We start from the raw sequence: 27980 nt of genomic DNA, 5'->3' as shown, positions 1-27980 counted from the left end.
TAAATTATGCATATTTCATGCTGGTTTTTTGATATGTATTAGCGACATGGACTTGAATATACATGGCAAAGTTTGCAGATAAATTTGGAAATGCAGCAAACAGCGAGGAGGATAGTAGACCTCAGAAGGACACAGATTGGTAAAATTGGACAATGTATGACATACAATTTGACAGAGAGGTGGAAAGTGATGCATTTTGACAGGACACGTGAGAAGAGACAATATAAACTACTGCCCAATTTAAACCGGGGTACAGAAGCAGCGAAGGGTGTACAGACAAAAGTCTTTGAAGGTGACTGGACAAGTTCAATATTAAGGGATCCTTGGTTTACTGAGGCACAGAGCACAAAACCAAGGAAGTTATGCTAAAAATCACTGATTGGGCCCCAGCTGGAATAATGGCCCAAATCTTCCAATCAGTGCTGGAACCACTGTGTCTGACAGAGATCAGACAGAAAATCACCCAATTACTTAGATACAATTTTTTGGGCAACCTTCCAATCCACAATGTAGAAGACCTCCCTCATCACCGGAATCCATGGAGAGAATCAGCACAGAAAGCATGCCCCAATTTACACACAACATGCCATATTTTGGTAAGCGATTAAAGGAGCCCAAGCGTCTATCAGTGTGTTACTGGGGAGTGCGCGTCAGCAAAAGGGGGGGGGGGGCGCGTGTCGGCGACTGGGCGCGTGTCGGCGACTGGGCGCGCGTCGGCGACTGGGCGCGCGTCGGCGACTGGGCGCGCGTCGGCGACTGGGCGCGCGTCGGCGACTGGGCGCGTATCAGTTAATGGATCTGTAGGTCTCTAAGTGGGAAGGTAGATGAGTTACATCTGTGAGATAAGTGGGCAGTGTGGGTGAGGTGGTCGGGTGCGAGTGTGATGGGGTAGGAGGCAGGTGGGAGAGTCGGTTGGTGGGCGAGGGGCAGGGTGGGTGTTACAATCCCAGATGATGTTACTACCGGACAATTCAGATTCCAGGGTGAAACCTGGCTTGACAGATCCTAACTTTGCTTTTTTTAAAATAAACTGTGGTGAAAGGTAATGGAACAAATTCACGTGATTTTACTGATGATCTTATAACATAAAATATTTATTGGACAAGTGAAATGAACTATATTACACCAGGAAAAGAGGTCGGAAAGATCTCACTAGAAACACGAGAAATGATTCAAATTTTCCTTCACCTTTATCATTGTATATCTTTCAAGATACATACAAACTCAGAAAGATAACACAATTTCCCTTATCTTTCTTATATTCTAATATACAGGATAAGTATGTAGTACTCGTGAATTAATTGGTGAATGTCAGATACCACACTCCAAAGTAAATGACAGATATGACCAAAGCAGATTCTATGTATTTCTCAATAGCCCACCCAGACGCTTGTTAGACTGTGAGCAAACTGGCCTCACTGAAACATTGTCCATCTCATGAGGGCTGTCATTCACCACATTCAGAGAATTTGCCCGGGATTCTCTCCAAATGTCCCTCCCACTCAGACAGCTTCAACAATGATCCACCTCCAGGATTTCAATTTTACTTTCCGAGATTCCTTAACTCTGGATCTCTGCGTACACTTAAGCTTCACCTTCCACATTACTGTTCCAAAAAGCTACCTTTGCCCTTACTAGCCTTCGGCTGCCCTCTCTGCCCTTCCGGGCTTCAAATCTACTTCCCGCAGCTCTCCCTCTTGTTAATTTGGAGCCCAATGCTCTGTTCCTTTCTCTCAACTTTACTTTACTGTACCTTTTTCAGACCTCTGTCCTTGTCCCTTACCTGGTACTGTCTTCTGGGAGCTGTTTCTGCTGCACTCCTTGGTTTGAGATCATCTTTATTGTTTTGGACCTTCTCCCTGTTTCCTCTCTCCACCTCCTGCTCCCTGGGATATTTTCTCTGCAATGGTCCCTTCAGGTGACCTGACCTCTATTTTCTCACTGCTACAATGTGCCCAGGGCCGATTCTGGGTCTACAAAATGGACAAACTGTGCATGTGCAGTGCCTGGGCAGCTCATGCGTAGAAGTCCAGAGGCCCAACAGCAGCGTAGTTCCTGAACTCTCAACTCCCAATCTCCAATTCAATTTAAAATTAAGTATCTCGAGTTTGTTACTTGGGAGGTGGGTAGGGTTGGAAACAGGTAGAGAGAGACATGGGCAGACTGGTAGGATGGCAGGTGGGCGAAGTGGTGAGGAGAGTAATTGGGCGACGGGGGAGTGTCCAAAGGCATGTAGGTTGGCCATGGGAAATGCGTGGGGTTACAAGGATAGGGCAGGAGGGAGGGCCTGGGTAAGGTACTCTGTAAGAGGATTGTTGTGGACTTGATGGCCAAATGGCCTCTTATGCACTGTAGGGATTCTATGATTCTATGCAGGGCTGGGGTGAAAAGGGTAGAGGAAAAGATTTAATTTGGAGGTTCTTTCGAAGAGGTGTGATAGGCCGAATGGTTTCTGGTGCTGTATGGTTCCATAATTCTATCGTATTGAATAACTTGGCATGGCCACTATTAGTGAGAAATCTGGTTATTGCATCTTTCATTTCCAAATTAGAGCTTATTTTGTACAATTTGAAAGCCACAGAAGCGCACACATTGGAAAAAAATCTAAGTACCCATGACTCTTTCAGTGGCAACATGGAGAGAAGGAACTTCAATCATCTATTAACGCAAGTAGTTATTTTTAAGTAATCAGAATGATAAAGGTCACATGAAACTACATTCACTACTCTGCGGGATTGTAGAAGTTCCCAACGATGACAGAATGATTCATCACAAATATAAATATGCAAATATTTAAATCAAACAAAGCAGCATTTATTTTGAATATATAAAACAGAAAACTAAAGAATGACAACTAAATTCATTGTGAAAAGAAACAGAATATATAAAACCAATCTATTACCTCTGTATGGTTCGGCTTCAATGATTCCCTCAGAGGGGCTACCATAGCTGCTGGAAACGATTCTTGTTTCTTTCAGGGTAGGCCCACCAGTCATCATGTGCTTCATGTCCTGAGATATATTAGAAAGGAAAGGGTAATCCAAATGCAGTTCCCAAATGAGAGCACATTTAGGCATTTGTACTGTTATGAGGTTTTAAGAAGTGATGTCCCCTATAGCAGTGCCGATTCACACTGATACCTGAAGCATGTGCTCTACTGTAATGTCATGAGGACAGTTATGACATCACAGAGATCACCAGAGTTCTCGGAAAAGATCACTCCAAATAATTCAGAAAAAAAATCATTCACGTGTACATTTGTATCAGCTAATTTTATCACCACGAAGGAAATAGATCTCTCAATGGAAAATTTTCCCTTGTATTCCTGCTGGCATTAACAGCAATGAGAAGATAGTTTATATGAATGATACACCACTGGGGTAATGCTTTCATGTCCTTGTCTAAATTCGATATTGGCCTGGCTCACTGGCAGTACTCTTAATCGGAAGGTCATGAGTCCTCTCCAGGGACATAACCTAAATTGACACTTCAGCAAAGTACAGATCAAGCACTGCACTGTCAGAGATGCTGAACAGAGGGCTGTTCGAGTGGATGTAAAAATACAATTTGTATTATGCATTATTTGAATGAGCAGGGAAGTTCTGGAGATATTCTTGTCAACAATCATCTTTCAAGATACCCCTGAAACAGATTTATTTTAATTCATCTCACTGCTCTGCTTTTGCCTACATAACAGTAACATTTCAAAAGTAATCATTAGGATATTCTGAGGACATGACAGAAATTCAAGTTTATTGATTCACTTAAATTTAAAGGGCTAGTGTCTCTGTCCATTTCTATACTGTCACTTTCCTTAAAACTTTAAAAGTACCTGTAATGCAGAAGTCAGAAGGAGGACAGGGATAGCCAGAAATAATTTTGTGAAGATGAAAGATGTGCTAATAACAAGTAAACTCAAGCTTGTAAAAAGAAAAAAAAACTTGTTAGGTGCTGGACTCTATCCACTTTCCTGTACGCCTCAGAAGCCTGGACAATAAGTAAAGATCTACGGAAAGAAATAGAGGTCTCTGAAATGTGAATACTAAGACACAAGCTAAAAATTCCATTTTATTAAATTAATATGTTTGAGAGATGCAGGCATTACTGGCAAGGCAAGCATTTGTTACCCATCCAAAATATCCCTTGAACTGAGGGGCTTGCTGGGCCATTCCAGGGGACAGTTAAGAATCAACCACATTGTAGATCATGAGACAAATGAAGATGTGCTTGAAACTGCAAGAGCAAAAATAACTCTAAAAAGTGACATTCAGGACAGAAAATGTCAGGATTTCAGCCATTTAATTCAGGCTGAATAGCTAGTCACCTCTTCTAGGGGGCAAAATGCAGGGAAACAGAAAGAGGGATAGTTGAATGATGAATGTCGCACAGTGACTGCAGATGAGGTACAGTGAATTTGCAAGGATGGCGCAAGACAGATGAGCATGGCATACCATGACAGGAAATCTCCTGGCAGGAATAGCTACGAGCAGCAGCAGTTATTCTCGATTTCCTCAAATAACCACACATAGCTTTATTTGCAACCTTGGTGTCACACTTGACCTCGAGGAACTTCAACCAGCACCAAGACTGACACTTCCACTTCGAAACACTGCCCAGCTCTACCCTGTCTTAGCTCATTAGTTGCTGAAATCCTCTTGCACGCCTTTGTTACCTCCAAACTTGACTACTGCAACACACTCCTGTCTGGTCACCCATATTCTGCCCTCTGTAAATTTAAGGTAATCCAAAACACTACTGCCGGTGTCCTTATTTACAACAAGTCCCCTTCATTTATCACTCCTGTGCTTGCTGACCTACACTAGCTCCCAGTTAAACAACACTCTGATTTTAAAATTGTCATCTTTGTTTCCAAATCTCTCCATGGCCACAGGCTTCCCTATTGCCGTAATCTTCCCCAACCCTCATATCTTCACTCCTCTAATTCTGCCTCTTGAGAATCCCAGATTTTAATTGTTCCACTATTGGCATTCCCTCCTTAGACTCCCTCATCGCTCTACCCCTCTTTCCTTCTTTAAGCCGCTCCTTAAAACCTACCGCTTTGAATAAATTTGTGATTATCTGCCCAATATCTCTTGCGTCATTGTGTCAGATTTTGCTTTATAATGTTCCTGTGAATTGCCTTAAGATGTTTTATTGCAATAAAAAATGCTATATAAACATTCGTTGTTCTTGTAGCTGTCCTCCATTAATGTTTTAATTAATTGGCGGAATGCAAGATCCAATCAAAAAAACAAATCTGTTAAATAGTTTGTCAAGTTTCTAATCAGTTTGGGGAAAGCACCGCAGAGTCATCCAAAGATTTGTTTCAAATACAGAAATGCATGACCAATAAATTGAACCAAAATCAATGTTCAATCTCTGCCTTCCCTCGTCATGCAGCTCAGTGTACACATCAAACACATGAAAAATGGCCAGATTCTAGCAAAAAATATACCCTTTAAATTAGTCACTTAATGTTAAGAATGCCTAAATGAAGTTTCCCTACTTAGGTCTATTGATCTTCCTGGAGCCATTTCCTGCTGCTATACAGTTAGATATTTCATGTCCCTGACCTTTTGTGATGAATCACAGACCTTACTCTCCCCACACATGCTGCAAGACCTATTGAATATTTTTTTTACTTCAGAGCTCCAGCACCTGTGGTATTTTGCTGTTATTGTGGATAAATTGTACATGGGTAGAACATCACGCACGTTAATTCTGACCCAGTTCCTGTGGAATGAAAATACCAAGAGTGCAACCTAACGCTGAACAACCAAGTGAGAAAGGATATAGGTGCGTATGGGGAAAAGTGCATGTGGTGGGAGTGGGGGTTAAAATCCCACCACATCAGGTGGTGAAATTTGAATTCAATAAAATTCTGAAATTAAAACCATAAAACCATCATACATCTGCTTTAGGGAAGGAAATCTGCCATCCTTATCTTGTCTGGCCTATATGTGACTCCAGATCCACAGCAATGCGATTGACTCTTAAATACCCTAATTCAGTTCAAGGGCAATTAGAGATGGGCAATAAATGTTAGCCCTAGCCAGCGATGCTTCCTCTTCTCCTATTTGGATAGTTGGGATCAGAAGCTGCATTATTATAATCAAAACATTTGGCCCTTCAAGCCTACTCCGCCATTCAACATAACCAGGCTGATTCGCTATCTCAACACCATACACATTTAGAGTCTAGAAATCTATCCATTTCCTTCTTAAATATTTCCAGTGATTTGGCCTCCACAGCCTCAAGACACGAGTTAATTCAGCCATCCTGCTCTCCTATTCGTGGGTCATGTTTCAAGGGAGCTGGACAACAAACAGAATGACAACTTTGTAGTGGCTTACTGATCCATATTCAAAATGAACATGGTAAAGAGAATTCATCCTATTACTGGTTGTTATTTCTGTTGAGGCAAATGCTTGCAGACAATACAAAAATATTTGTCGAGGTAATTCTTTTTAAAGAAAGAAATTCTGTTTCAGAATTCAAGTTTAAATGAACTTTCATAGAATAAAATGCACAATAATCACAAGTGTCCATACTAATTGTGGTGCAAGTTTCAAAGACCAGGTGGTGTCAAGGTTAATCTTCAGTTCAGATGACAACAGTTGGGTTGCTGTAACTGGTCCCACTAACCTTGGGTTAAAAAGAAATATTCAGCCAGAATTCTTGAATAGCATTTAATGACAACCAGATGAACAACAAGCATGTGGAAAATGTCAGGCTGGCATGGCTGAGATATTGTCTAATGGTTGAATGTCCCACTGTCCAGATTTACAACTGAGGGAAGAATCACTTTGGTGAGCTTTCTGGGGCACCCAGCACTTATGGCACTCGACACGAGCATGAGTCAGTATTTATCATTTATTTATTAGTGTCACAAGTAGGCTTATATTAACACTGCAATGAAGTTACTGTGAAAATCCCCTAGTCGCCGCACTCTGGCGCCTGTTCGGGTACACTAGTACCCTCAAGAACAAGGAATAAAGTGGAAGGAAAACATATTATTGACAGAATATAACACGAAAAATGGGGAGAAAATATTTTCTCCATTTTGTTATTCACCATATAAAATTGCAACTTTGAATTATTTCATTTTGTTGTCCCAATTCCTTGTCTTGTACCCATTGTGAAATCTCAAGGAGATAATTTATAACACAACATAGACCATGGGATTGATAATTCCTGTGACCAGCAGACGGTTTCTGCTGATTGATGAATTGATAGAATGGGCATAAACTCAGGATTATCTTGAGAACAATAAAGGGAAGAGCTTAGATTTCTTTCTCTGTCAGAAGATGATATAAATATTCAAAAAGAGAAAAGACAAAAGGGTACAAAGAAAGAGCAGAGAGATGGGATTCAAGTAGATTGAAGAGTTATTTCTGGTATATATGCAATGGGCTGAATGACTCACCTGTGCTTAATCTTATTTCTTTATAATAGCAATAGAAAAACATGAGAGTGTGGGTCCTTCATTTCGTCAGACACAATAAAATATCCTCCCATTGTATGCATCATTTAAAAGGTGATCTTGTATAAGCACCAGATTTTAGATTTATAGTATGTTACCTCAAAGCATTGTTTTCCCAAGCACTATTAAAAAGGAAATTGTACCGTGCATTTTTGTATTTACAGTTCTGAAAGATGATTTATTTTCATAACTCAAGTTTAAACATGTCAATGTGTTACTAAGTACTGCATTCTTAAAGTACTTTGACCAGTTCTGAAATTTCCCTCTTTTCTTGTGTTGTGTTCATACCAATTTGGAACTGGATGCTTCAATTAAGATCTGCTCATGATCGAGGCTATCTGTCTGTGTTGAGATTTAAGTCTCACTCCCTAGTCCTCCAAAAAACTGCAACATCCAAAAATACATCTCCAGTCATACTTCTGTCACAGAAGCAAAATAATATTTTTTTATGAAAAGGCTGATTGATTTGGAGCCTGACAGTGTAACTAATCTGGGAATCTTACTTTTGGAAGGATATCAAATCCATTTTGACAATGTAAGAGAAGAACTGGGATTGGTGAGTCAGTAATTAGAACACTAAAAGAATAAAAGAAAAAACAAGAGTAGGTTGTTAGGACATGGAATGACCTACCAGAGCCAGAATTGGAAGCAGGAACCATGAAAGTAAATCAATGTTTGACAAAATCTAAAAGGCCACAGGAACAGGGGGAATGGGGCTAAGTGAATAGCCTTTTTTAAAGCGAGCCAACATAGATACATTAGATCCTATGGTAGCCTCCGTGCCACAGAATGCTATGATTCAATTGCCCTGTGAATGACCCCAGTTTACAACCAGTTACAATTATATACAGTCCTATTTAGAGCAGTAGCTTTAAAAGGGATAGCCAAATTAACAGCTAACACCACAATTTTGCTCCAAACCTCAGGTTGCCTGTTAGCAACACAAACAATGTCCACTGGTATCTATTAATATATAATTAACGCAAATCATCAGAATTAAAAGTCTTGTAATAGGTTTCAGGTTGGGAAATCTATATCTTTCAACTCTTCCTAAACTCCTCCCTCCATAAGTATTGCCATATCCTTTGGTCCATTGGTGCAAAGGAGTAGTATCAAAATTGTAGCTACACAAGATATTTTATAGCCATAATCAAATGTAATTGGCAACAGATTGCAAAGCAGAACAGCAAAAAAAAGAGAAACTCAGAATTAACACTCTAAATTCAACTGCCACCAAATATCTGGAAATATAAAGTTCTGCACTGAATTTCTAAAATTACATTTTGCCAGATGGGTAAAAGTGATTTGCTGAAGTCATCACATTTTTCATTCTTATATAACTGGACTGATTGTTATGTTGTCATGGACTTTTCACTGTAATAAGTTGTTACAGTTGGACTTGGTGTTTTACTGGCTAGGAAACTCAAGACAGGTCAATAATCTGCTGGTAGCCTTTCCCCAGATATAAAGCAGTAAACATCCATACTATAAAACTGGAATGGCTTCATTAAGATAAGACACCAGAATGGGAGGAAACTGTGTTCTAACTGCAATTTTAATGGGGTACATTAATAACCAATACCAGATGGAGTCCATACCTGCCTGCTGATCGAATAATCAAACAAATCACAGTGAATGTGATTGTCTTTTTGAGATAGAAGAATAATTCATATAACATACAATTTCCTTTTCAAGTGTTCTATCATCTATTAGGGAGCAGGTGGGAATTACATTTGGTCACATATGCAAATCAGTTACTCCTCAATTAAGGAACAAAGAACAAAGAAAATTACAGCACAGGAACAGGCCCTTCGGCCCTCCAAGCCTGCACTGATCATGCTGCCTGACTGAACTGAAACCCCCCTACCCTTTTGGGGATCATATCCCTCGATGTCCATCCTATTCATGTATTTATCCAGACTCCCCTTAAAAGTCACTATCGTATCTGCTTCCACTACCTCCCCCGGCAGCGAGTTCCAGGCACCCACCACCCTCTGTGTAAAACAAAAACTTGCCTCGTACATCTCCTTTAAACCTTGCTCCTCACACCTTAAACCTATGCCCCCTAGTAATTGACTCTTCCACCCTGGGAAAAAGCTTCTGACTATCCACTCTGTCCATGCCCCTCATAATCTTGTAGACTTCTATCAGGTCACCCCTCAATCTCCGTCGTTCCAGTGAGAACAAACCAAGTTTCTCGAACCTCTCCTCATAGCTAATGCCCTCCATGCCAAGCAACGTGCTGGTAAATCTTTTCTGTACCCTCTCCAAAGCCTCCACATCCTTCTGCTACTGTGGCGACCAGGATTGAACACTATATTCAAGTGTAGCCTAACTAAGGTTCTATAAGCTGCAACATGACTTGCCAATTTTTAAATTCAATGCCCCGGCCGATGAAGGCAAGCATGCCGTATCCCTTCTTGGCTACCTTCTCCACCTGCGTTGCCAATTTCAGTGACCTGTGTACCTTTACACCCAGATCGCTCTGCCAATCATTCCTTGACACCAGATCTTCCGCTTCCCACTTAGTAGATGCTGCTGGGCCGACTTCTCCCAGAATGCACCAGTGAAGTCCCTCAGCCGCCTCTACCGGATGGAAGTGTAAAACTTACACTTTTAGAATCCATACAGTGCAGAAGGAGGCCATTCGGTCCATCGAATCTGCACCAACTCTCCAACAGAGTGTCTTACTCAGGCCCCGCCTTATCCCCATAACCCCGCACATTCATCATGTGTAGGTTAGGTTAATCCACCTAACCTACACATCTTGGGACACTAAGGGGCAATTTAGCATGGCCAATCCACCTAACCTGCACACCTTTGGAATGTGGGAGGAATGATGTGGAGATGCTGGCGTTGGACTGGGGTAAACACAGTAAGAAGTCTAACAACACCAGGTTAAAGTCCAACAGGTTTATTTGGTGGCAAAAGCTTTTGCTACCAAATAAACCCATTGGACTTCAACCTGGTGTTGTTAGACTTCTTAATGTGGGATGAAGCCAGAGTACCCGGAGGAAACCAACGTAGACACTGGGAGAACGTGCAGACTCTCCAAAACAGTCACCCAAGGCTGGAATTAAACCCGGGTCACTGGCGCTGTGAGGCAGCAGTGCTCACCACTGTACCACCATGCTGTGTTTTTATTTGTTCAGAACATCCCAAAGCACTTACCAGCCAATGAAACGTTTTTGATGTTTACTGTGTAGTTACTGTGACAGCCAATTTTTCCACACAGCAAGACCCCAAAGCCAACAATGAGGGTAGTTGTTTGATTGTGTGTTTGGTGATGTTGGCACAGGGATAAATGTTGACCAGAACAATGGGAAACCTCCCCTCCTCTTATTTGATAAGCGTCAGGGGATCATTTACATTTACCTGAGGGCTGACTTGGTTTACTGCTTCATCTAAAAGACAGCACCTTTGACTGTGCAGCACTCTACTCAAGTCTAGGCTAAGCTCTCAAGTTTCTGACTCAGGTGACACCCCTGAGGAAGACGTAACAGCAAGTGGCCCTCACACAAGAGTGCTGTTTTTCTCTTGTGAGTGCTGGTGAGAATTGTCCAGCTCCAAGAAGCAGTAAATTTTGAAGTTATTTTTGAACTTCAAGTTTAATACCCAGAAACAAAGAGGACATCAAATGAGAATACTGCAAGAGGTGACACAAACCATGATATCCCTGCTGCATGTCAATACTATAGCGGTGTTCAATTTAATCCAATTTAAAGCAGCAATCAACTGCAATATGTGAACATATAATGTCTTCATAATGGACAGTATTGGAAAGGCAGCTCTTTTTAAGCATGTCAATTTCCTAAACACTGAGACCTGACTTTATGACCACAAGCAGGTTCACATCAAGTGATAATAAAGTGATCCTTTCATCACACAGGAGAGCAATTATATATCTGGCATGTTGTCGCAAAATATTCCACTTTGAAAGATTTTTTAATGGGGGAGACATTAGCCTTCTACTGAAGTGAAGGTAAGTAACATCTGTATTACAACCAACACAGAATGAATAAATATCTCGCTTCATTTGAACAGTTGATGACGTAGGATGATGCTAGCACTTGTGCAATGTTTATACTAGATATCCGACAAGTGTAGAGCTACTGCATAATTCAATAAGTTTAACTCGTCCGAGTTTATATTACTATGAATTGATGGAGAGAGGCATTCTGAAACCCGGGTTTAAATTTAGAGCTTCTCTCACGTATACAAATTAGTAATTATTTGCATTGTTCCATTTCATTGTTGAAACTCAGTCTATACTGGTAACCAAATTAAGTGCTGAGAACAGTAATATGACTCAATGCCCATTTATACTGCACTTTGGCTGAACCAGTGCGCACAAGATAGTGTTGGATTACAAGCACCCGCCTGTATTTACATTAATCGAATCTGATTGAACAGATAAATGAATACGAAATCCTCTCGAATGTGTTTTAAAACAGAATGTAAGAAAATACACATGAACAAAACTAAAGTCCAATGGATGCTTAAGCTCACATAATGGAAATTTAAAATGGAAAAGGGGAAAATGAAACACAATAAGGCCTGGTGCACAGTCTCACATTAGGCTCTCCTTACAGTATGACAGAATGCAATGTCAATCAAACACATTTTAATCTGAGACCATTTTCATTCTGGTTAGTCACGTTTGCTTACTTTCTTTGCCCTTTTCCTTCTCGGCCTTTTGGCTAAGATCAAGTGTAGTATGGATAGGATGCTGCACTTGGTTGAGGTCATTAGGTTACACTGAAGCTTCATATGTTTCACATGAAGCAATTTTTAAAAGCGGCATCTCAGCCTTTTGGCTAAGATGTAAATGAGCGCAAGTCTTGGAGGAGGAACCTCCCCCTTCTCCAATCAGCTTGGCTCATGTAGATCAGGCCCAGGACAGGGTGATTTGGTCGCTCGCCCTGTCTTGTCAGCCTGGATCGGAAATGTCTCAACTTGTTGAGACTTTGAATTGGATTTGATTGAATTGGAAAAGTATATATACTTTGCCCTTTTCCTAGTATTTGTCACTCCACATCATTTACAAGCACTCATCCTTGTCATACAGCAGGGATAAAATCACAGTCAACTGCCAAGTGACTGGATTCACCCAATCTAAATTGTCTTAATTTCCCCTTTTACATTTCACCCATGACTTAAGATACAAGTTTCACACCAACCTAGAATTTCCCAAATGTTACAATATGCATGACTCTAAATCAGAGGATTACAGATAATTACATAAGCACAGAAAAGATTGTTGGAGTTGTGGCACAGTGATCTCTAGCATTGCATGACTAAATCATAAGGTATCTCCACACTTTTTGTTTACAGTAAGCCTGCATTTGTTTATTCTGACCTTGTGAAAGAGCGGCAGGGTGCTAGCAACAAAAACAAGGCACTTTAAACAAAGTCCTTCTCAACAAAAAGCAGCCTTCCTAGTTTAATGTGGAGACCTGAGCACTCATGAAAATTCCTTCACCAGATCTGCTGACTGAGATGACTTTAAAAAGTGCTAAATAATTCAAAGCACACATAGACAATCCTCTGGCAACAAGCTAGCAACCTGTTCCAGGATAACCCTCACTATGGGAACAGATGAAAGTCTGCCTTGTGCACCACTGGGTGCAGGAAGAGAAACAACACACAGATAACGTCACAGCGGACGGAAAATGGTGTATGTGTCGAAAAACTAATTCCAAATCCTTCAACATCTAAATTGAGTTCACAAAAAAGGTTCCTTTACCCATGCTCTGACTACCCCCTCATGTGATTGTCCAGAAGAGCACCCATATGTATTTGCTACAAATTTGATCACTCGAGCTTTTCCTCAAGTCCGTTAACATGCACATTTTGGCTTCCATTCTCGACCAGGCCTTTGCTATATTTCATTTTAGCTCTTTTTTATTGTTCTCTTTCCACCTCCTGAAGCCTTTTCTTTTGTCGTCATGCCTCCTTTAAATTCTCCCCATGCCTCCTTTAAATTCTCCCCTTTCAGGAATTCTGCCATCACAATTCCCAACCTTCCAGTACTCCTCGACCTTCCTTCTCCTTTGTTGCCATTGCAGATTTGACTGCCTGTTAGATAAGTATGCAGCTTCCCTCTGTGCCTCTCTTCGTATCCTCAGAAGGACTCATTGAGACAATTGGCACTGGTTCATTACAACAGCAACTTCAATTGTCCCACCCGATTCTCACATTAACCTTCCCTTCCAGTGTTCTGCTGGGAGTGAATGTTGCCAGTCTCCTTACTATTGAACTCATCCTCCCGTCACTGTGGACTCTGCCAGCAGATCAGCTCTCACCACCACTCTATGGATCTTGCTCCAGAATGTCCATTCACTGTGAACAGGCCCTTGCCATTTACTAACATACTGTGGATGATTGTATCATCATGGCCTTCACCGAAACCTGGCACGGTAAGATGTCATCTTTCCCCATTAACAAAGTCCCTCCCCCCCCCCCCCCTTTATGTTCCACCACGCGCTGTAGCAAAGACCATAATAATAGAAGAGTGCTGTTTATCACCAGATCACACCTTGACCTGCCTGACCTCTGGCACTTTTGCCTCCTTTCAGCATCTCAGCTTGCTCCACTGCTCTACCCCTCATTCAAAATCATCCTTCTCAAACCTTCACAACTATGACAAAAACATTCTCAGTGAGCTACATTCACTGTTTTTGCCCTTCAGCCTCTGCGCTGAATGACTTCTCATCCCTCAGTGATTTCAACTCTCTTTGTTCACTGCCCTCTTACCCTCCCTGGACCTCTCCCTCCATGTAAACTCTCCATCCCATGTCATCTAACATGGTCTTCATGGTCCCATATTATCAACGAATAAGACCTTCTTTGATCACTTTCCTATATTATTCTTCTTCCACACCCAAACCCAACCTCCTCCAGTATCCTTCCTGGAAAAAACTGTCAGTTCACCTCAAATTGTACTTTCAATATCCCAACTGCCTCACATTTGGCCTGCCACTCAGCACAACATTTCTGCAGCTACTTATTTATTTAAAGACACTCTCACCTCCGCCTTTGATGTCGGAGTCCCAAAGAAAACTAGCCTCTGTAAACTTGAGCCCATCCAAAACTCTTCTGCCCATGTATTAACTTACCCCAATGCCTGTTCAGCCATCACATTGTGCTCATTGATCTATATTAGCTCCCAGTCTTGACTTTAAAATTCTCATGTTTGTTTTCAAATCCCTCAATAGCCACACCCTTCCTACCTCTGTAACCTCCTTCGGCTCCCCAACCCTCTGAGATGTCTGCCCTCATCTAATTCTGGCCTTGAAATCCCCGATTTTAATTGTTTCACCATTAGTGGCTATGCTTCCAGCTGTCTGGGCTCTAAGCTTTGAAATTCCTTCCGTACACCTTGCCTTCCTCTTTTGAAACACTGCTTAAAGCAGATCTTTCGGTCTCTGGAAGTTCAGGGACCAGACTCCTCAGAAATCCCAACAGAAGAACTCTGCAGGAATTGCCCAGGCAGTCTGAATTTCTGTTGGGCAATTCGAAGGTTCCTCGGGACCCTCCAAAAAAAGTTTCCAACTCTCCGAGTTCTGACTTAGTGACCCAGGAAATATCAGACAGAAATACCATGTCTAACTCATGGATAATTATACAATCGACACCATCGATTCCCCACCTCAAACTCGTGCCTCCTTAACTCTCCAACTACCCCAACCCTCCAGCATCCCACCCCTCGACACTCAGATCCTCTCCTAGCCCTGAACTTCCCCTCAAGCCCAACCCCATGACTCTCCCCTTGTCACGACAGCCAGACCTTTGACATCCCCTGACCCTCCAACTCTGTCCTGACCTGTTGGTTTCCTCCTCACCGACCGCTGGACTCCATTCCCCCAGTTCCTGATCCCCTTGACCCCATCCTGACTCTCTAACTTCCTCACTGCCAACCTCACCCCACAGCCCTCCAACTGCCCCACCCACAACCCGCTGATCCTCCCTTCACCCCTTCCTCTGATCTGATCTCTGGCATCTTACTAACCTATCCAGCTGGCACCCTGATGAGACAACATCTAGAGTTCTCTATATAGTTTGGTCTCCTTATTTAAGGAGGGCTAGATATACTTTCATGATAAGCAGTTCAGAGAAGGTTCATTAGGCATATTACTAGAATGAAGGGATTGTCTTTTGAGGAAAGACTAGGCAGGTTGAGCTTGTATTCATTGTGGAGTTTAGTAGAGAGAGGTAAACATATTGAAACATACAGGATTCTACGGGGACTTGGTAGGGCAGATGCTGCGAGGATGTTTTCCCTTATGAAGGAATCTAGAGCTAGGCATGCACAGTTTCAGAATAAGGGTCTCCCATTTAAGACGGAGATGAGGAAGAATTTCTTCTCAGAAGGTCATCAGTGTTCTGAATTCTCTTCCTCGAGAGCAGTGAAGGCTGAGTCATTGAATAAATTCAAGGCTGAGCTAGGTAGATCTCCAAGGGAGTCAAGGGGGGGGGTAGAGTTAAGGCAACAACTAAATGAGCCATGATCTCATTGAACACTACAGCAGACTTGGGGGACCAAATAACCGACTACAACTCTGGCTTCCTACGATTGTTAAGATTACCAGCAATTGGCCAATGGCCTTCCTTTGCAGTCATTCCTAAGTCTCTATATCACCAGTCTTATGAGACAATAATGCAGAAGCCTAATCAGTCTTGAACAGGGCAAAATAGTATTTGTCATCTTTAACTCAATTGTCCTATAAACGTACCCCAATACTCTATTCACTTCACTATTGCTTTACAACAATATCCTTGAACCTTTAGGGATTGATGCACAGAATGTCCAATTCTTTCTTTCTCCATCTTCTGTAATGCTTTTCCCTGAGGTTGTATCTGTGTTGACCATTTGCTCTGCCCACATGCATAACATATACTTCGCCAAATTAAACATCAGGACTGGCACGGTGGCACAGTGGTTAGCAGTGCTGCCTCACAGTGCCAGGGATCTGGGTTCGATTCCAGCCTTGGGTGACTGTCTGTGTGGAGTTTGTACGTTCTCTCTGCATCTGCGTGGGTTTCCTCCAGGTGCTACGGCTTCCTCCCACAGTCCAAAGATGAGCAGGTTAGGTGGATTGGCCATGCTAAATTGTCCCTTAGTGTCCAAAGATGTGTAGGATTAGGGGGATCAGCAGAGTAATTATGTGGGGTCACAGGGATAGAGCCTGGGTAAGTTGCTCTGTTGGAGAGTCAGTATAGCCTCGATGGGCCAAATGGCCTGATTCTGTACTGTAGGGATTCTATGATTTTCAAGTCATGAGTCCAATCCCCAACAGCATCAAGTTTGAAGAAACGGAGCATTGTCTATAGCCCTGACACTCTCAGATCTTAGTATCATCTGCAGATTTACAGGTTCTGCCTCCAACACTCTGCATCTCAATCACTAATAAACTGATGAAAGAGCAACAGTCTCAATGCGGAACCCCATGGCACAAACAAATCCAAATCCATCAATAGCTACTTTATGGTTCTGGCTTTCCAGCAGTTCTCAATCCAGCTCAATATACTAAGTTTAAGTTTATTTACAAGTGTCACAAGTAAACTTACATTAACTCTGCAATGAAGTTACCGTGAAAATCCTCTAGTCGCCACACTCCAGCACCTATTCGGGTACACTGGGGGAGAATTTAGCATGGTCAATACACCTAACCAGCACGCCATTCGGACTGTGGGAGGAAACCGGAGCACCCGGAGGAAACGCACACAGACACGGGGAGAATGTGCAAACTCCGCACAGTGACCCAAGCTGAGAATTGAACCCAGGTCCCTGGCGCTGTGAGGCAGTAGTGCTAACCACTGTGCCACCCCCATTAATACCAGACAATTTGCCCATTTTTACCACCATCCAGCAATCTAACTCACATCCAGGATGATTACCTTTCAGGAAAAAAATGAGGGGACACTTTGACATGGGGCTCCATAGAAGTGGGCAAAGGGGTTGCTGGTGGATCAATGGGAGTGAGGAAGGGATAGGGAAGGGGAGGGAGCTGGTAGAAACCAGCCACATCGGGCAGTGGAGGCATTGCAAACACGCAGAAGCATACTGTGCATGTGCTTTTAAAGGTCTGAAATACAGGAAAAATAGGACCCTGGCAACGTACAGACCAGGACACAGGACAGTCACTTCATTTACGGGATGCTCTCATTAAATCCAGGATGGTTGGTTATTCTGTCTTCATCCCCCAATGGTGAACAGACTTTCTCTCATGTTTATTAGGCTTGCTATTCAGAACTGTTTCAAAAGTGGTTAAAGATGTCACAAAAAACATGTTTTATATCAAATAATGATTTTTGGAATCCACTGGCTGGAAACCGGAATTGAACTTTTTAAAAAGAAACTAATAAAGAAAAACAAAACCATAATCTAGTGACTTGAGCTTCCTATACATCACTGCACCTTGCACATTCCAGCCCCATTAAGGTGGAAACCACACGCATGCAAAAACCCATCAAAGACAGCTGAGGGAACAAGTTCTGAGTGAGTGGGCCCCTTTCCTCATTCTCTCCACCCCATTTGCAAGTTTTAAAACCCTGTTAGCTGATTTTAACAATCTAGGTGCTACAGGAAGCCTTTTAAAAAAAATAATTCAACCCAGCACTACTGTCTTCAGAAGAACAGGTCTGTCTGCATCTTTAAATCTCCACAACACCAAAAACATCAGGACCGCCGAGTAAAAGCAGTGGGACCACTGAATTCAGCCCAAAGCCAACTACATCAGTCAGAATCAGAGAGAGGGGTTGTGCGGGATGACTCTATTTGCTGGAGTCATGCCCAGTATAAAGGGAGGTGATTGTTGGGAGTCAGGACCTTGTTCCAGGAATTCCTCAGAGTAGTGCCCTAGATCCAAACACCTTCAGCAACTTGATCCAATCCCCAAGCCCTGTGCAACAGCAGTCATGATGTGGAGATGCCGGCGTTGGACTGGGGTGAACGCAGTAAGAGTTTTAACAACACCAGGTTAAAGTCCAACAGGTTTATTTGGTAGCAAACACCATTAGCTTTCGGAGCACTGCTCCTTCGTCAGATGGAGTGGAAATGTGCTCTCTCTTTAAGATCTGGCTGGCTGTAGGGATTCGCATTCTAACCAAAAATGCGCTTGGTCATTGGGTTGCATTTGAGCTTCATTTTCATATGAAGCAAATTTTAAAAGCGGCATCTCAGCCTTTTGGCTAAGATGCGAATGAGATCAAGCCTTGGAGGAGGAAACCTCCGCCTACTCCAATCAGCTTGGCTCATGTAGATCAGGCCCAAGACAGGGTAGGGGTTGCAGACCCTGTCTTGTCAGCTTGGATCGGAAATGCCTCAACTTGTTGCGACTCTGAATTGGACTTGATGTGATTGAATTGGAAAAGTAAAAAAAAAAAATTTTTTTTAAACTTGATCGATGTGTTAAAACACTGTCCAATTGAGGAAAGAGGGTCTGAGCTATCAGTTAGTCAAGATATCAGCTCGGTGTTCTTTCCGCATAAGCTGTAAACAAGCAATTAGTTTCAGCAATCAAAACACACCTCACAACCATTGTACACGGGAAAGTCTTTTCACTTTGTGAACAGAAGGGGGAGATGAAGGTTTTAATAGTAAGAGAGTTAAATAAGCCAAGTTTGTATAAGAAAAAAGCGGGGAGAAAATTTCTCAGAAGCAAGGAGGTTTGAAATGTCAGAACAATTGGAAGTTTGAATGGTGAGAGACTGGAAAATGATGGTCTTGGAGGATGAGAAACAACGCAACTGGTTTGTTGGAGGGACTTTCAGATAGTGGCATAAGACAATGCACATATGGTAACGGCTCATACACATGAAAGATCCTATGGCACTGTGGATGTACCGACATCCCATGGACTTCAGTGGTTCAAGAAAGCAGCTCACCATCATCTTCACAAGGGCGCTAGAGGCGGACAATGAATGTTGGCCTCGCCAGCGAAGCCAACACCCCTTGAAAAAAATTTTGAAGAGCAAATTTTTCTGGTGCCCGAGTCAATAACATCACTCCTTCACCTAATACAAAAAAAGACTCACATTAAATCGCACTTTTCATGACTACCAGACCTCTCGAAGAGTTTTACAACCAATGAAGTACTTTTGAAGTGTAGTCACTGTCGCGTGTAATACAGTAAGAAGTTTAACAACACCAGGTTAAAGTCCAACAGGTTTATTTGGTAGCAAAAGCCACACAAGCTTTCGGAGCTCCAAGCCCCTTCTTCAGGTGAGTGGGAATTCTGTTCACAAACAGGGCATATAAAGACACAAACTCAATTTACATGAATAATGGTTGGAATGCGAATACTTACAACTAATCAAGTCTTTAAGAAACAAACTTTTTCTACCAAATAAACCTGTTGGACTTTAACCTGGTGTTGTTAAACCTCTTACTGTGTTTACCCCAGCCCAACGCCGACATCTCCACAGCATGTAACACAACCAAGAATGGGTTAGAATCATAGAATCCCTACAGTGTAGGAGGCCGCCATTTGGTCCATTGATCCTGCACCAACAACAATTCCACTCGGGCCCTGTCCATGTGACCATCCCTTATTTACCTTGTTAATTCCCCTGTCACTAAGAGACAATTTAGCATGATCAACCAACATCTTTGGATTGTGGGAGGAAACCGGAGCATCCAGAGGAAACACATCTTGACATGGGGCGAACATGCAGACTCTGCACAGTGACCCAAGCCAGAAATTGAACACAGGTCCCTGGCGCTGTGAGGCAGCAGTGCTAACAGTGTGCCACCGTGCCATTTAGCTGGTCATGCACTCACTGCTGTTTGTGGGATCTTGCCATGTGGAAATGATCACTGCATTTGCTTGTACAAGTCACTGTACTCCAACATTTCCATCATTTGCATTTCTGACAGACTTGGTGTGCTTCTATTTAAATGCAATCCCTTGTTTTTCAAGCAACATAATATAACCAATTGTTATTATAAAGCATTAATATGGCAGTTAATTTTTGCAACTCTTGGGATTTAATTACAATTTTTAAATGTGTCTATTCAATTAATCAGAAACAGAAATCTGCTTGGACCATTTTATCTGCAGCAGACAGAAAATCCCCTGCTGTCACTGAAGCAATTACTAGTTATAATTACCAGTTCCAAGCTTCTAATCATATTCAAGCTGTTTAATTGAACAGTTTTGGTACTGGAAATCACTAATTACAATAATCCACAAGTAAAAATCTAAAATGATATGAATAAAACTAAATACATTAAAAGACAAATAATGCTCATACCACTCTTCCTGGTCTACTATGTTACTGGTTGGTGGGTGGGCTGAGCAATCTTAGGCTCCTATCCACCATGAACCTGACTGGGTTTCCCAGTCAGTGTCTACAGCAATTACACACAAATAGACTCACTATCCTGCTCTAAAATTGGGGTGTAGCCACATTGTTGGGTCAGAGAGGAGGACATTTTACAGGGTTGTCTATTTCTGAATTGGTAAAGCCTAGTGCAGATACTGGGTAATAAAGGCCAGAAGGTGTCCCAGCTTAGATACACAGGCAAAAAACAGGGGAAAAGGAGGTAAATGAACAATGTTTTAAGCTGATGTTGATTGTTTCTTTCCCCTCTCCTGTTAACCAGTTACAGGAAGAATAAAACTGTTGTTTCAGCTACTCAAGCATAGGTTTACAGCACTTGCTTTCAAGAAACATGAACATAATCATGAAACGCTGCAATACAATTTAGTTGTCAGCAAATGGTTTAGAAGAAAATGCCCGGCTTATATAATCTAATGGAAAAGTTGGGGGAAGGATGATGGGGGTGGGATGGCGTCGAACATCATGTAATCTTTATAGAAAAAACACATGCAACTAGCAAAACAATTTTTTTGTATTTAACTACTAGGAGTTGCTGAAGAGCAGGTCACACCACTTCTCACACACTTGTTTTACAGATCGAGGCGAGGTGCTCCTCTTTGGGGGTTTTGGTGTCAGTTGTCAGTGGGGGGGGGGGGGGGGGGGGGACACACACACACACACTACACTGTAAGTACGAAAAAGCGAGACAGATTTTTAGGTGAAGCACGCATTGACAAGTAGTTGTCTCATAATTAACAAGTGTATTTCTGTGATCTGAAAAGAGCAGTTTTACAAGAGAATAAAACTAGATTCCAACAAACAAGCTCCCCAAGGTGAAACAATGAGTACTTTGGAAAACCAATTCTACACAAAACTAGCTGAGGAATATCCCTTGTTTGCACTGACTCTATCAGAACAATTGAACAACTTTGTAATAGGACAATGTTCATTGTTTGCATTGTGGAAATCTCCGCAGGTTTCCCCTTGGCATACTTTACACCGTCACACTCTCTGAGTCGGGTTAATTTTGGGTAGCAGTTGTGTCTGTCCAGTTCCACTTAAAATAACTGTAAATTAACTCAAATAGATCACATCTCAAAAAAGTATAGATACACACATTGAAGCATTACATCATAATGACATATACAAACCATACACACCATAACATTTATATTGCTTTGCTCAATCAAAATTACAGACTACATCATTCCTTGATTTTCCAGTTAGTAAGCAGAAAATAGGAAAATCAAATTTTCTTTGGCTAAGAATGTATTATCTCAAACATTCAGCTATTCCAAGAACTCAAATATAGAATACATTACTAGAGTCAAAAAACACATGGAGAAATCAAGTGATAGTTTCAGTACAGTTGGATTCTCAGCACACTTGTAGCAACTGAAAAAAATAAGGATTCTGACAAGAAAGTGTTCTGACTGGCACTGGGATCAGTCCAGTTACGATGCCCTTTGCAAGTCAGATTCTACCACCATCCATAGCATAAAGATGGCATCTGTACCTCTTGACATTGCAATTCACCAATTTGTCTCAATTTCATGGGCTGCACTGAGTGGAGGACAAGCAATGGGAGTGACAAAATGTGTGAAGAGGGTCCATTCTCTTCACAAGAGGAGAAGATACAACGAAAAAGAGTCACGCAAACTCAAAATGTTAACTCAATACACTCATGCACCATTTAACAGCTGGTCATATAACAGCATATGTCCACAATATTCTAATCTGCTGGAGTTGATTCCCGTAAAAATGAAGAGAAAGGAATATGGTGGAAAATTCAGTTGGCACAATGGTGTTTTGGGGAACAATAAAAATGGGAAGAACTGCTTGATTAAACATTCAGAACATTCCTGAAGAGAAATAAAAAAATCTTTATTGCTCCCAAATGGATGTAGTCCTAACATTTCATCCCATCTACATAGATTAAAGAAGTAGCCTCCAACGTGACCCCAAATTCATCTTTCAAAGTATGTCCAAATAGATGAGCAATATCAATACAAAGTATACATGTATTTAATTATAATCCCTCAAGAAGCTGGACTAACAACACACCATAATGAATAATATTTCCATTGAATCTGTTTTATAGTTTCCTTTGGTGCATTCATTGCTTTTACTTCATCACATGACTTCACGTGATTTTTTTGAGATAATGTACATTTTAATGAGGTATTTTCTCCCCTCCCTCCCTCCAACATCTTGAACTCATCTTATGCAGGGCGGGTAAGGCAACCTCCTCTTGGGCTACGAGTGGAGAACTGTGTGCTGAGAATGCCAAGTTCCAACAGTCTTCAGGAGTTTCTGTGCATGTGCAGTCCGGGAGTGGGCTGTGCAAGCACAGAACAGCTTCTGGAGTTCTTTGGGCCGAGGACATGGGCCCAGTGCACCTCCGCAATAAGAAAACAGTGTGAAAACTCTGGTCATGTGACCAGGGTCAGCACACCACATTCAGAGAAGAGCCCCAAGCAGGGGACAGGGAGAAGTCCCAAGCAGGAGTTGAGAGAAGGGAGGTCCCAGTTAAGAAGAAAGAGGAGCCGAGAAAGAGGCTCCAAGCACAAAAAGGGTTGTGGTTGGGCTCAAGTGTGAGGGCCCCGCAATCAAAGAAGGCACAGTCGTAGTCCTGGTGACTGAAAAAAGCAGTAGAAATCTGGTGTCTCCATGCTCTGGGTGGTTGGGGCAAAGATAACCCTTTGCTGTGGTCGTGTTCTGCTTGGTGCAGCTGAAGTTGTCTTTGTGTTAGCGCCCGAGTGCAGAATCTAGAATCCAGGGGAATGGAACTCAGCAGATGAGATTCAAACCCTGCCAGATGAGCCATCGTTGATGCTGTCTAAATTGGAGAATTCCAAGGCTCAATCTTCAAAGTTGAATGGAATTTCTTGCGAGACAACTTCAACAAGAATGGTTGACTCAGTGTTTTATTGATGTCTAGGTGGGTAGCTGAGAAATCCATGGCATCTATCTTCTTCATTGCATTGATCATTTATTGTGCAAAATGGTGTGTTTGATCACAGTTTGCCTGTTAATTCACATGTATCTCATATTCAAGTATAAAATAGATATTATAAAAAATTTTTTGACCTTACTGAGTAAGGTTTATTTTTGTTTGGTTCAAAGCCTGTGGAATCTTGTTGCTTTATTCTCTAACTATCTTGAACTTTGTCTATTTTAAACAAAAGGTTATTAGTCCCTTACTGGATTTTATCACAAACCTGGGGATCTGATTCAGGATCATAACAAGATGCAGCATGGAATATCTCTGCATCATCATTTGGCTTTTGGATGTATCATGCTAATTTGGAGTACTGAAGTATAATGTGGGCAAATGAAATTGCTCATTTTGGTAGGTAGAATAAAAAAAAGCATATTATCCCAATGGTGAGAGATTGCAGAGCTCGGAGATGCAGAAGTATCTGGGTGCTCTAGTGAGTGAATCACAAATGGTTAGTATGCAGGTACAGCAAGTACTTAGGAATAATAGAAAGTTATCATTTATTGCAAGGGGAATTGAATATAAAGGTCGTGAGGTTACACTTCAGTTGTGCAGGACACTGGTGGAACCACGTGTGCGCAGTATTGGCCTTCTTATTTAAGAATGTAAATACTTTGGAAGCAGTTCAGAGAACATTCTCTGGACAAATACCTGCAATAGGCGGGCTGTGTAATGAAGAAAGATTGGACAGGCTAGGCTTGTATCCACTGGAGTTTAGAAAAGAGGCAACTTGATTGAAACATACAAGATACTGAAGGGTATTGAAAGGGTGGATGTGGAGACAATGTTTCGTCTTGTGGGAAATCGAAAACTAGGGGGTCACTATTTAAAATAAGGGGTCACCCATTTAAGACAGATGAAAAGCACTTGTTTCTCTCAAGAGGGTTGAGAGTCTTTGGAACGGTTAGAAACATTGAAAATGGTAACAGAAGTAGGCCATTACCTCCAATCCCATACGTCTTTAATTCTGCACGCTAACCTTGTGTGGGGCTTTATCAAAAGCTTTCTGAAAATCCAAATACTAGTTCACCCTTATATATTCTGCTAGTTACATCCTCAAAAAACTCCAGTAGGTTTGTTAAACATCATTTCTGTTTCATAAATCTAATCCCATTGATATTTTCCATCACATCCTTTATAATAGACTCGAGCATTTTTCAAACTAGTGATGTTAGGTTAACCGGTCTGTAATCCCTCCCTCCTTTTGTGAATAGCTGGGTTCCATGTTATATTTGCCACCCTCCAATCTGCCGGGACTGTTTCAGAATTTTGGAAGATGACAACCAATACATCCACTATTTCCATGGTCACCTCCTTTAGTACCCTGGGATGTGGATTATCAGGCCCTGGAGATTTATCAGCTTTCAGTCCATTACTTTCTCCACCACAATTTTTTTAGTAACACTAAATTGTTTCAATTACTCCTTCTCACTAGATCCATGGTTCCGTAGCATTTCTGGGAAGTTATTTGCATCTTCTTCCGTGAAGACAGAACTAAAGTTCTTGTTTAATTGTTCTGCCATTTCTTTATTCTCAACGATAAATGATCTTGTTCTGGACTGTAAGGGATCTACATTTGTCTTCATTAATTATTTTCTTTTTACATTCTTATAGAAGCTTTTACAGTGCACTTTTATGTTATTTATAAGTTTTCTCACATACCCTATTTTTCCCCTCCTAATCAATCCCTTGGCCTTCCTTTGCCGAATAGTGAATGGCTCCCAATCCTCAGGCTTGCTACTTTTTCTGGCAACTTTGTAGGAGTCCTCTTTCGATCCAAAACTATCCTTCATTTCATTTGTTGTTGTGTTTTTGCACCAGAAAGGAAAGTAGAACTGTAGCAATGCATGCATTTGTTCCTGAAATATTAGCCATTGCCTATCCACCGGCATGCCTTTTAACAAAGTTCCCCAATCAATTTTAGCCAACTCATGCCTCATACCTTCGTAGTTTCCTTTGCTTAGATTTAGGATCCTAGTTTCAGATCAGAGTCCATCAGGTTATGATCACCATTTCCTAAAGGACTCCGCACAACAACATTATTAATTAACCCCTTCTTGTTGCATAATACCAAATCTAGGATAGCATGCTCCCTAATTGATTCCTTGACACGCTAGTCTAAAAAACTATTTTCCTCAAAAGGCAATGGAAGCAGAGTCTTTGAATATTTTTAAGGCAGAACTAGATAGATTCTTGACAAACAAGGGGATGAAAGATTATCAGGGGTAAGTGGGAGGTTACAATCAGATCAGCTACGATCTTATCGAACAGCTTGATGGGACACATGGCATATTCCTTCTCCTAATTCGTATGTCCATGTTCGTTTTTGTTACATACTTACAGAGCATTAAAGCTTTTTGAAGTATAAACAATGGATGTTAGCCTTGGCTCAGTGGGAGCACCTTTGAAGTAGAAAGTGAGTTCAAGTCCTACTCAAGATACTTGAGCACATGATCTAAACTGACACTCGTGTATTACTGAGGGAATGCTGAGCTGTTGGAGGGTTTCCATTCCCAGGTTACATTGAAACGAAGATTCTGTCTGCCCTCTCAGGTGGACGTAAAGGATCTCAAGGTGCTATTCAAAGAAAAACATTCCATAATCAACTGCTAAAACAGATGACCTGGTCGTGATCTCATTTCTGTTTGTGAAATTTTGCTTCTATCAAACTACCAGCCACATTTCTTACATTTCAAAAGTAATTACACACCAAAATTAATCAATTGTCAGCTTAAATGCTTTGGAATGTAAAAATAATTAATTGGCAGTTAAATGCTTTGGAATATTTTGACGTTGGGAAAGCACAATATAAATGCAAGTTCTTTCTGCGTTTTAGTAGTTGCTGAGACAAAAAAAACTTGCATCCGAAATAATTCTGTACAATAAAAAACAGCAAAAATCCTTTGTTGTGACCAGTTTATATAAAAAGACTGTGCTTACATATGCAAATAGGTTACAACATAGGATTCTGCGATGTGGTCTGTTTATAATTTAGTAAATATGTAATGCAAGTGATACAGAACAGAGTGAAATAGACCTCGATTGCAGGATCATCAAACAAGTGGAAATATATACATAGGCTATGACATTATATACTTTATTCTTGGTGCGCAAGTTGAACAGCTTGCCGCCAGCAGGCATGCAGGTATAAAACCTCTTTTGAGTTGCCAAAAGCATACAATAGCATCATGGAGAAAAATATGTGAAAGAGTCGGCGCCAGGATGTAGCCCTGGCTTTACCCCGCTGTTGATCCAGTGTGCAGGGATCATCTTCATGTTTGCCCTCATGACTCCGTTGGCTGGATCATGTGAGCCAAATGGATGATGGCTGCATCCCCAAAGACATGCTCTGTGGCAAGACCAACGAGTTGCCAACGTCTGTGATACAAGGATGTTTGCAAGCAAAGCTTCAAGTTGACTGGGATCCGAGTCGATGTACAGGAAGTTCTCACTACTGACCAGCATGCCGCGAGACAAGCAATCAGGAATGGCAGGGTAAAAGCAGAGGATTTAAAAAATCACCAGATGGTGGGAGAGAGAGAGCCCCCAAGAGGGAAAAAAAACATCAGCTGACCATGGATTAATGCTATTCATCTGTGCCAGCTGTGGAAGGGATTGCCACTCATGAACTGGCCTCTTCAGCCACAACAATGTTCAATCCAGAAGTGATTGGACACATGGGGCTATCGTCTCATAGAAATCATAGAAACCCTACAGTGCAGAAGGAGGCCATTCGGCCTATCGAGTCTGCACCGACCACAATCCCACCCAGGTCCTACCCCCACATATTTACCCGCTAATCCCTCTAACCTACGCATCTCAGGGGCAATTTTAACCTGGCCAATCAACCTAACCCGCACATCTTTGGACTCCTGCGATTAGCGGATGCCATTTATATATATAATAAATTATACCGTCTCAATTCCCAATACCAATTCCATTTTTTGTTCTTTTGTTGGCAGGGGGACTTCATGCATACACTTCAATCTAAACATTTTAACTTTTAACCAGAAGGCCATTTTAACACTGTGCTACATCCACTTGCCCTAATGAGTCCTGGTAAATTACACACAACCAGCATTTGGGCCTGACATAATATGAATCCAACTTAATTCCATTGTCTGCTCTCATCATGTCAGCATGTTCCTGGTTTGTACAATCAATCATTAC

At 41.6% G+C, this 27980-nt stretch overlaps 1 protein-coding gene across 13 annotated transcripts in view; it reads right to left on the bottom strand.

The window, feature by feature from the left end:
- The window catches only part of arfip1 (ADP-ribosylation factor interacting protein 1 (arfaptin 1)), a 179464-nt gene that overhangs the window by 51133 nt on the left and 100351 nt on the right, over positions 1–27980 (bottom strand). For all 13 annotated transcript variants that reach the window (XM_078212709.1, XM_078212690.1, XM_078212765.1 and 10 more), the window contains one exon: positions 2903–3011. In XM_078212709.1, the coding sequence (XP_078068835.1) occupies positions 2903–3011 (109 nt within the window). The remainder of the gene's footprint in view (positions 1–2902; positions 3012–27980) is intronic.

The sequence above is a fragment of the Mustelus asterias genome, chromosome 1 (assembly GCF_964213995.1).
Source record: "Mustelus asterias chromosome 1, sMusAst1.hap1.1, whole genome shotgun sequence".
In the NCBI taxonomy this organism is placed as follows: domain Eukaryota; kingdom Metazoa; phylum Chordata; class Chondrichthyes; order Carcharhiniformes; family Triakidae; genus Mustelus; species Mustelus asterias.
The sequence above is the reverse complement of the archived record's forward strand: the minus strand, read 5'-3'. Positions and strand labels throughout refer to the sequence as shown.